The sequence below is a fragment of the Nyctereutes procyonoides genome, unplaced genomic scaffold (assembly GCF_905146905.1).
Source record: "Nyctereutes procyonoides isolate TBG_1078 unplaced genomic scaffold, NYPRO_anot_genome, whole genome shotgun sequence".
Lineage (NCBI taxonomy): Eukaryota > Metazoa > Chordata > Mammalia > Carnivora > Canidae > Nyctereutes > Nyctereutes procyonoides.
Window position 1 is genome coordinate 34,544,959 of NW_026575043.1, and position 10,486 is coordinate 34,555,444.

The 10,486-nt window shown below is 66.6% G+C and overlaps 1 protein-coding gene across 3 annotated transcripts; it reads right to left on the minus strand.

Annotated features, from left to right (window-relative positions):
- Nucleotides 1-1,947: 1,947 nt before the first annotated feature.
- On the minus strand, nt 1,948-10,132 carry TBX1 (T-box transcription factor 1). Of its 3 annotated transcripts, none has more exons than XM_055323143.1 (9): nt 10,068-10,132; nt 9,386-9,505; nt 7,751-8,114; nt 5,776-5,877; nt 4,776-4,947; nt 4,022-4,177; nt 3,355-3,422; nt 3,167-3,267; nt 1,948-2,825 (listed from the first exon to the last, which is right to left on the minus strand). In XM_055323143.1, the coding sequence occupies exons 2-9, from the start codon at nt 9,417-9,419 to the stop codon at nt 2,332-2,334; spliced, it is 1,491 nt and encodes a 496-aa protein (XP_055179118.1). In that variant the 5' UTR covers nt 9,420-9,505; nt 10,068-10,132; the 3' UTR covers nt 1,948-2,331. The 3 variants fall into 3 exon arrangements, with proteins under 3 accessions (XP_055179118.1, XP_055179117.1, XP_055179116.1); XM_055323142.1 differs by lacking the exon at nt 10,068-10,132 and adding an exon at nt 9,873-9,943; XM_055323141.1 differs by lacking the exon at nt 10,068-10,132 and having other exon boundaries at nt 9,386-9,569.
- Between the last annotated feature and the right edge of the window lie 354 nt (nt 10,133-10,486).

The following is a 10,486-nucleotide window of genomic DNA, read 5'->3' on the forward strand; positions in this document are numbered from 1 at the left end:
CAAACTCATCTACAGGGGGGCAGAGGGTAGAAAACTATGCCTTTGGGGGGCTGCTCCCCAGGGCAGGGCGGCCATCATCTGCAGCATCCAGCGAGCTGACCTGCCGCCCATGTGTCGTCCAGCACTCAGAATGCAGCCAGTGAGGAACCGAAGGTTTAATTTTATTCTATTTTTGCTCATTAACATGCAAGTGGCCCGCTATGGCCAGCAGCCACCGTGCTGGACAGCAGCACAGCTTTCCATCTTGAGTGGGTGATGATTACGGGAGCATGCGTACGGGATGGACACATGCAGGAGGTGGCAGGCTGCACACTGAAGGGCTGCGTGCTCGGCTGCCTCCTCCCTTCTGCAAATACCTGGCACCATGGCCAGTTCAGAGGGGAGCTTCTTCTTACTTCAGCTTTAAACAAAACCCAAACAGACATCTCTCCGACTGTGGTTCTCAACCCCTGACTGTCACCACAGCCTGAGTGTAAAGTGTGCAGAGAAGAGGGTGGCCTCAGAGTCACAGTGGGTCCCAGAGGGGGGCCCAGCACTTGCAGGAGAGACCAGCTCTGCAGGCCACAGCCCATCATTCCCCTAGGCCTCCCAGGGCGGGATGCAGGGTGCATTCGTGGTGCAAACGTGAAACAGGCCACGTGAATGGGGATCCCAATGGTGCATGCCGCTCACCTAGAGGGGAATCTGCAGGGCGGGTGGTAGGACGTCCCTCAGGGGTGGGTGTCCAGAGTTGCCCTGAAGCTGCGCCCACAGAGCACGCTGGCCGCTCAAGCAGGTGCTGCAAGTCTTCACGCCCTGGCATCAGATGAACTTTGAAGCTTTGTCAGACCTTGGCTCAGAGCTCACTCCCCAGCAGCCTGGTCGCCCCCTCCCTTTGTAGACCTGCCTCATGGAAACCCTGCTTGCCGTCCAACCGCTAAGCCTCCAGTCACCTCACACCACCAGGGTGAGCACATCCAGGAAGAAAGCATCCAGTCTGGGACAGTCATTGGAAAACGGCTGGCTGCACTGGGGAGAGGTGGCACCAGGTGGCCACCGCCATGTGGCAGCGATAGCCACAAACGTACTGGGACAGACACAGAGGGGGATAGAAGCTCAGCCCCTCAGCATTTCCCGTCCATCTTGTGTCCAAGTCAGCAGCCTTGACGTTGACCGGTTGTCAGCTTTTCCTGCCTGGACTCAGGAAGGGAGGGATCAAAGGGTTCCTCTGGCCCCATCCCTGGTGTTGAGTTAATGGGGAGAGGTCCCTCACCACCTGGCCTGGGAAAAATGCTTCAGAGACAGGTTTCAAGATGACTCATGACCACTGTCATTGTGCCCCCTGCCCAGGTCACTCCATGGGGACATTCACAGGGAACAAAGTCAATAAACAGGGGAAAACGCAGGCCTGGGCTAGGGCCAGCGAGGGGAAATGCTAGAACAGCAGAACTGCCTGTTTTTGTCTTTCTGCGGATCAGTCAGAGCTTCTCCCCCTCCCCGCCCCCAGCTGACAGTGTGTCCTGTCGTGACGGTTGTTTCCAGCTTCCGTGGAAAAGCACCCAGGATGGCACTGGTCCTGAACACAGGCCCGGGGGCCCTTCCGGGGAAGAGGGGCAACTGCGGGAAGGCCCGTGCACACCTGGTCTGGGGCGGAGCCCCGGTCGCTTCGGCCTGGGGGAGGACGGGATGAAGCCACCCGGTGGAGGCGGGGGCGGGCGGCCGGGGAGCCGGGGTAGACCAGGGCGCGCACCCTGACGGCCGGGCCGAGGCCGGGGGCGGGGAGAGGACGGGGCGGGGCGGGGCGGAGGAGGCGCTCGGCGGGCGCACTGCGGGCACCGCTCGGCGACGGCGCGGGAGGCCCCGAGGCCCGAGCCCACCGGACACCCCACCGGACACCCCACCGGACACCCGAGCCCCGGCGTCCCCCGTGCGCTCTCGCGGACGCGAATAAATGGACACGTAGGCAGCTTCCAAAAGAGGCGAAACCTTTATCAAGTCGGCGCCGGCGCGGTATCTACAGTATCTACAAATATCTACACGTATCTACACCGCCTGCAGACGGGCTCCCGGGTCGTCTACACTGCAACTGCCGGCCGGGCCGGGGTGGGGGCGGGGGGCGACGCGGTCTCGCGGAGAACAATAAATATCACTTCCTTCCGCCGCCGACCGGGCGCTTTGGCACTGGCGGCGCGGACCGGCCCCGCGGCGGCTCCGGGCGGGGGAACCGGCGAGGGGGCCGACGGCTTCGCGGCTGGCCCCGGGGCGGCAGGAGCGCGTCCTCGGGGGCCCTTGGGGCTGCGCGGGCGGGCACCCCGACGGCCCTCGGGGCTGCTCGGGGCGGCGGCGGCCGCATTATCTGGGGCAGTAGTCGTAGGAGCCGGGCGGCGCGGCCCCGGCCGACGAGTACATGTTGGCGGCGGCGGCGGCGGCGGCGGCGGCGGCTGCGGCGGCGGCGGCGGGGCTCACGGCGGGGTGGTGGTGCGCGTGCGCGTGCGGGTGCGGGTGCGGGTGCGGGTGGTAGCCGTGGCCGCGCAGGCCGGGCAGCGGGTAGGGCGCCGGCCGGCTCTTGGCCCCGAGGTAGTGGTCGTAGGCGGCGGCCGGGTACTTGTAGGGGTGGTGGTGCAGCGGCTCCGACGCGCCGGGCGCCTCCAGGCGCAGCTCGGGGTGCGGGGGGCTGGGCCGGCCCCCGGGCGCACCGGGCAGCGGGACGAGGCCGCCGGCGCCGCCGGCCCCGGGCAGCGCGGGGCTCAGCACCCGAGCCAGCAGCTGCGGCGGGTGCGCCGGGTCCCCGAGCACGGCCGGTCCGCCCGCGTCGCGCTCGAATTCGCGCCGAGCCTCGGCCGCGTCTGCGGGGAGGGCCGGGGGTGAGCGCGCCGGGGCGGGAGCCTGGGGGACCCGCGCCCTCCCCGGGGGCCCTCCCCGGGGCCCTCCCAGGGGCCCGCGCCCCTCCGCGAGCGGCGGGCGGCGGGCGGGGCGGGCGCGGCGCAGCCGTCGGGCCGGGCGGGCGAGTGCGCGCTTGCCCGCCGCCTCGACCGTTGTGCAACCGGCGCGAAGGCCGCGAGCGCCCCTGGGGCGCGGGCGAGGCCCGGCTCGGCCCGGCTCGGCCCGGCTCGGCCCGGCTCGGCCGCCGGCCTGGGGCGGAGCGCGCTCGGGGCCGCGGCCCGGATCCCACGACCCCCGGCCCTACCTTTCTCGGCGCCGTTGGGCTGCGTGGGGGAGGCCACGGGGTTCCGCGAGCGCGCGAAGGCGCTCATAAGCGGCAGCGCGCCGGGCCGGTGGTTCCGGGGCCTGCGGGAGGGAGGAGGGCGGCGGGTCAGGGGGCGCCCCCGCCAGGCTCCGAGCAGCGCAGTCGCCGTCTCCCCGGAGGACACTCACCAGTCCTCCGGGTCGCAGTCTCGGAAGCCTTTGGCGAAGGGGTTGCTGGCGATCTTGAGCTGCGTGATCTGCGGGTGGGGTGGGGGGCGAAGCAGGCATTGAGCAAGTGGGTAGGGCCCCTGCGCTGGGGGCGCGAGCTCCAGTCGGGTAGTGTTTGCAGGAGCTCCCCAGGTAGGGGCCCTTTTACTCCTCGGGGACAAGGACACAAACCTCCCCAGTTAACTCTCTCCTGCCAAACGGGGAAGCTCATTTCTCGCTAAAGAACCCCTCTGTGGTCCCAAGTGACTAGGATGGAGACCCCGTGTCCCTGGCTGGGATGGGAATGTGGTCCCCTCCACCACCGACCCACAGTGTGTGTGTGTTGGGGGGGGGATTCCCTAGGAATTTGGGTAAGCCGTGGATCAGGCCCCTGATGGGGAGTTTCCGGAATGGTTTGAAAACAAACTTTCAGGCCGCACTGACAGTTGCTGCTGGAGAGGTCAACCTGATAGGAGGCTGGGCCAGCCTGCAGCAGAGGGGAGGAGGCTGCTTGAGTCCCTTGGGGGGGGCGACCCCACCGTGTTGGATCCCACCAGAACCGAAAGCTTTGGTTACAAACCTTTGTCCCCAAGCAGCACTGGGAAATTGCAACCCAGTAGTATTGAATTTGCCCATCCCAGGGCCTCACCCGGTGGTTCTGGTAGGCAGTGACCGCGGTGAAGCGCGTCTCCTCAAATACGAAGGTTTTAAAGTTTTCCTCAGCATATTTCTCACTATCTTTGCGTGGGTCCACATAGACAACATGGAAGCGGGGCTGGTATCTGTGCATGGAGTTGAGAATAATCTGGAAGACAAGGTGGCAAGTTTGGAACTAGGAAATGGGCAAAGGTCTAGATAGGCAGTGAACTTCCCAGAGAACTTGGACAAAAGCCTGAACTCTCGAAATGAGGTCCGGTTATGGGGCTCAAGTGGAGACTGCAATCAACTGGGGACCATGAGGAAAGTCTCTAAATGGCAAAAGATCAGGGTTAGGATCCTCTCCATAGGTCCTTGAGAACTACTTGAGGCCCCCAGTGGGTGGGTGGGAGGTGGCTGGAGGCCAGAGCTCAGCCTGGCAGGAAAGCGGCATCACCCGCCTGGATTGTGCAAAGCCTCCTGCAGCCAACCCCCCACACACACACACTATCACCACACGCACACAAACCGTCCCATCCTTTCTAGTTAAAAAGTCTCCAGCAAAAGATCAGGAATGGGGTATGGGGAGCACAGTGACACCCTCTCCAGGCCCAAGGGCCACTGGGCCCACTCTGCTCAGCCTGTCCCTCATTCACACCCCGAGCTGCCCAAGCTCTGCATCTGGTTCTGGTCAACAGGAACTCTGGAGGGCCCACACCGGGGACAGCAACAGCGAGGTCGCCTGGGGAGGTGCGGGGGTGGCTCACATGGCCGTTGTCATCCAGCAGGTTGTTGGTCAGCTTGAGCTTGTCAAAGGACACGATTTGCTTCATCCACTGTGCACCCTTGGCAGGCGAGTCAGGGTGGTAGTGTACACGGCCTGGCGTGGCGGGGTCCGCCTTCCCGGCCACCAGCCAGGAGGAGCTGTGGAAGGCGTACCTGGGGCAGCACGGGAACAGGGGGTCATGCCATGCGGGGTGAACCGAGAGGGCCTTGCGGAGTGCACCGCAGAAGTGCCTCTGATGATTTCCCCATCACGGGTGAAATGGAGCCTTCGGCTGCCACACAGACTGGGAGCGCTTCCGAGGGGCACCGGGAAGAAAACAGAAAACTCCCTCCCGTCCCAACACACGAGACGAGACGACGGGAAGCCGGGCACCGGGGGAGGAGGCCAGACGCCACATTTCGCCGCACGCGGGTCTGCGGCTCAGGCCTCCCCACCACCGGCTCGAGTCGGATTTGGCAGCGCCGGCGGCGGCCTCGGGCGCAGGGCGGACCACGGTCTCCTTATTAATTGCTGTTAATTGTCCGGGCGGCTGAGACCCGCCCTGCATAATCTCTCCCGGCCACCCCACCTTTCCTGCTCGGCTCCAGGGCCCAGCATTCCCCGGGAGTGGGGGCAGGGGACAAGGTGCCCACGCTCACCTCGTGGGAGAAGGAGACGCGAAGAAAGGCAGGGGCTGTGTGCGAGGGGCCTCAGGCCAAGCTGGCCCAGGGGCGTGGGAGCTGCCTCAGGCCTACGCCGGTGGAGGGGCCCAGCCTGTGTGACCTCCTGAGGGGAGTTCCCAAGAACTGCTGGGGGTGGGGTGTGTGGGTGTGGGGTCTGACAGGGCTGGGGAGGGAGGAGGTCACGGGGCCCGTGGGGCAGCCAGGGCAGGTGCTGGGACTCCTGGTCACTAATGTCCTCGTGGGCTGCCCTCAGAGGCGTCACCAGGCGGGACCGGCCCGCTCCCCAGGGCACCCTCCCTGGTCCCGCTGGGCGCTCACCGGTAGCGCTTGTCGTCCACGGGAACGAAGTCCATGAGGAGCATGTAGTCGGCCATGGGGTCCATGCCGAAGAGCTTCACTTGAAATGTGGGGAACATGCGCCTGGGGGCGGCGAGGCCTCCGGTCACCTCGGGTGGGGGAAGGCAGGGCTGCCCCACCTTGACCACCCCAGGATGGTTCAGCGCCGGGCCCCTCCATCCCCTCTCCTCTGCCTCAGCTACTCTAACCCAACCAGGCCCTGGCCCAGCCAAGTGTAAATGGAGTGTCAGGGCAGCCCCCTGCCCCCTTTTTTGAAACCCCAGAACGGCTCCCTAAGCCCTGGAGCGGAGCCTCCCCACCCCAACGTCATCTGTGGCTTCTTCTGCCACATTTGCGTGCACAGAGCCGGCCTAGCATTTGCCGATTCTCGGCTGTCCGGCCCAGAGCCAGCCTCAGCCAGCAGCACCCTATCAGCAGACTCCCAAGACGCGGTCCCAGAGATCCTCGGCCCTCCAGAGCCTCCCCAGCTCCATCTAAGAGACGGATGTAAACTCCCGGCTCGAACAAAGTGAAACCAGGGCACTCTGTGTGGCTCCCCGGAGTCCCGGTTGCCCTTTCGGCTGGGTCTGCGGCTGCTCCCCAATCCCTCCAACGAGGCTGAGGGCTCCGAGCCCATAGGCTCAACTCTTAGGCCCAATGGAGGAGTCTCCCCACCTTCCTCGGACAGGACACACAAAAGTTCCCACCAGCCACAGTAACCCCCCCCCCCCCCGGACTCAGCTCCTCCGGGAGAACCTGGCTCGTGCTCTCATGGTCACCTAACTCTCCCCTCCCCTGGACTCTGACTCTATGACCCATCCAGGCTCTTGAAAGGACATTCTGTGGCTCCCGGATGGGCCGCCGACCGTGCGCTGGCCCTGTCCCTGACAGCACAGCAGTGCCAGCCACCCGGCCCAGGAGGGCTGCGTGAGGCTTGGCTCCCACCTGCCCTTCCTACGGCTTCCCCTCATAGGCAACTCCCTGCAGGCGGTGGGCAGAAAGATGCCATGGAGCCAGCCCTCCGGGTCAGACCTGCCACCGCCGCCTCTGCAGGCCGGTGGGTGCTACAGAACGGTGGCTTTCGGGGTAAAGCCTGGCCACAACCAAGGCCCTTGCTGGGCTGGACCGGGCCAGAGGCTGGGGCGCCGTCCTCAGGGGACAGTAAGGAGAGCCCGGAGAAGACCCGCAGAGCTGAAGCTGAGCGTAGGCCCCAGGATCCCCAGGGAGGACAGCCGCGGCAGCGAAACAGAAACCGCGAGAAGGCTCTGCAAACAGGCCCTGAGCTCCCCTTGGCTGTGTGGACGCAGAGCTGGTGTCTCCGTGTGTACATTAGACACAGCCCGGCACCCGCCTTTGTCTGCTGGTCAAATCAGTTGCATCGCAAAACTTGTTCCCCTTCTCTCTGGGCCCTTAAAACAAACACAGGCCAATTGGAAGGCTGCAGCCCCGGCCCCAGAGCCAGGCCCCACAGTCACGCGGAATTTAGGCCCGAGGAAGGTGGGTCGCAACCTCCAGCAAAGGGGGGATACTGTTTTTTAAGGGTCTCCGCTCTCTGCTGCCGTGTTGCAGACAACTGCCCAGCTGCCCCTGCTGCCCCTCTCCAGCTAACCCGTGTCCACTGAATTGGGGAACTAAAGACGTGACTTTCCTTTGAGGTGGGAGCCACTGGGAGCCGGGTCGGCGAGGCCGCGCGCGCCGGTAGCCCCGTGAGCTCCGGTCCGGCCTGGGCTTCCGGCGGCGGCGGCGGGCGCCTCGGGGCTGCGGGAGGGGCGAGCCGGCCGCCGCGCTGTTCCACCCACCCGCCTTCCGTGGCTGCCCGCGCCCTCGTCGCCGGAGCCGGGACCGCGGAGAACCAGAGCCAGCTCGCGCCTGCAGGGGCCGCAGGTGGCGGGCGCGCCCCCACCCGCCGGCGGGGCCCACGCGCGGGGAGGGTCGGGCGGCGAGGGGGCACCCTGACCTGCCGGCCTTGGTGACGATCATCTCGGTGCCCAGCTGATTGAACTCGTCCCACAGCGCCTTCATCTCCAGCTGCACGCTCACGCTGGCCACCTTGGCGTTCTTCTTCACCGGCGCCTTAGCGGCGGCCGCGCAGCTGGCCCCGGGGCCCTCGGGCTCGGCGGCGGCGCTGCTGGCGGCCCCGGCGGCCGGCACGAACGGGTAGGCGTGCGGCGGCGGGCCCGGGGCGCCGGGGGCGGCGGCGGCGCACGGGTCGTAGCGCGGCGGCGGGGGCTCGCGCGGGCCGTAGGGGTCGGCGCCCGGCGACGCGGCGCCCGGGAAGCCCCCCGCGGCCCCCAGGCTGCTCAGGCTGCTGGCCGTGAAGGCTGCAACGTCGCAGAAGTGCGAGAGCTGCGTGAGCCACGGGCTGGACACGGCGGAGATCATGACCCGCGGGCCGCCGCCGCCGCCGCCGCCCCGCCGAGGTGAGCGCTGCCCCGCGCCCCGGGCCGAGTGGCGGGCGTGCGCTGCGCCCCGGGCCGCGCCGCCCTCACCGCGGGCCGGCCCCGAGGAGGCGCCCCGCCCCGCCCCGCCCCGCGCCCCCCCGCCCCCGGCGCCGAGACAATGGGCTCGCTCCCCTCCCCCGCGCTCGCCCCTCCCCCGCCCTGCCCCCCTCCCCAGCCCCCAGCCCGCCCGCCGCGGCTCGCTCGGCCCGGGCCCCCCGACCGCCCGGACCGGCTCCCCAGAGCGCCGGGCCGCCCGCCGCCCCTCGCTCTGCCGCCCTCCCGCGTTGCATTTCTCCTTTCTCTCTCCGGGCTCTTTTCCCAATTTGTTATTTCTTTACCTTTGTCTTCCTCGATGAAAATTTCCCTCCTAATCCTCTTTCCTTCTTCCACTATCTCTTTCGTTTCTCTTTATTCCTGTTTTATTTTTTGCCTCCTCCTTTCCCCAGTTCTGTTCCTCTCCTTTCTTTCCACTTCGTTTTTCATCACTTCGTCTTTCTTTTCCAGTCTGCCTTTTGCCTCTTATTTCTGTAGGTCTTTTCCTGTTATTCGGGGATTTTTCCTTTTTTTTTTAACAAAATAAAAACTGGAGATTTTCTCTAGCTTTTCGCTTTCTTTTATGACTTTATTTTCTGTCTTCCATTTCCCTTCACTTCCTTCTTTTTCGTTCTCGCTCTCTTTATTTCTTTATCATCTCTCTCTTTTTTCCTACCTCCCTTTTGAGATTTTTGTGTTTTCTCTCTTCTCAATTTCTTTTCCTCCTGCTGCCCTCACCACTTTCTCTCTCTCAGTTTTCCAGGGTTCCCAGACTCTATGACACCCTCCTTTCCTGCCACCTTCTCTCCACCTCTCTCAGCTTGCGGCCACCTCTGCCATCTGCCTCTGGTCCTCCCCTCCTGTCCTGCCTGGCTTCCACCAGTCCCGTTCTGGGCCTGAGTCTAGCCGCTTGCAGGTCTCTGCAGCTGGGTCCCCAGGCTGGAGGGTGCACAGGCTTTGGGCAGGATGCCTGCCCGTCTTCCCTGCTCCTGGAAGCCTGGAGCCCACCCGGCCAGAGCTCCCTCCACCCACTCTGGGCCCCACGGCAGAAGTGGCAGGGGGTCTGGCGGGCGGTCCCCGTAGACACAGCGGGGCGTAGACACAGCGGGGCGGCTCACCTTCCATGTCCCTGGTGACGGTGCTGAAGTGCATCCCGGCCGGGGATCCCAGCAGCCGGCGGAGCTTCGCCGGGTCAGAGGACCGGGGGCCCAGGCGAGCGCTGCGCTCTGCGGCCTCTGCTGCAACCAGAGAGGCGATGCTGAACGCGCTGGCCCGGGGAGACAGCGGGCTCCGCGCGTCCATAGGCGCCCCGGCGGCCTGGCCGGCGCCGCCTCCGACTGCGTGCACCCAGCCGCACCAAGGCCGGCCCAGCCCACGGGACCCGGGGGCGGGGGCCTGCGGTGCCACTCACAGCCTCCAGCCCCGGGCCCGGGGGATTATAGCGTCACGGCCCCCCACTCTGGGCTGGTGGCCGCCAAGGGGCCCAGATGGGTGGAGCGCCCTAGGGGGGTGTGCAGGCCCTTCTGCTTTTCAAGCTCCCTGCCCCGGCCTCTGCTCCCTGGGACCTCCGTGACCAGCGCCCTTCGAACATCCCGCCGTTCCCACCGAGGCCGGGGTTCCCTCTGTCCGGCGAAGCCACCGTTGTGTCCTACAGCCCCCGAGTGGAGGCAGCTACACCCGGAGCGCCCAGCCTCAGCCCGTGTCAGTGAGGCACCGATGGATCGCTGTGGGGCCGCCTGGGCTCAGCCGTGCCCCTGCCCTCGGCCCCTCCCGCCGCCTCCTCCCTGGCTGCCCCTGCACCTGGGTGAGGAGAGGGCAGTTCGGGCTCGGCACCGGCCACAGGCGGGCAACCCCCAGCGGTGGCGTCGTCCGGTCCTCAGCGCGGCGGAACAGGACCCAGCGGGCAAACGCCCCCCAGCCCCCTTCGGCCGGCCCGCTGTCGTGGCTGGGGACCCCGAGCAGAGGGACGCCGCCCAGGCCGCGCAGCCCGGGAGCCCGAGTGTCACGCGCACCCGCGCGCACCACCCGCCTCTGGCCAGGACGCTTATACATCCGGAGGGTGGGCAGTGCCCGCTGCTCCGACCTCCCCGCGCACCGGCCGGCGCAGGGAGGGCCGGGGGCGGGGCCTGCACTGGCCCAGGGAGCCGAGGACACGTCGGAGGAGTTCAGCCCGCCGGGTCGGATTGTACGCGGCCCCCTGCCACCCACCTTACATCCAG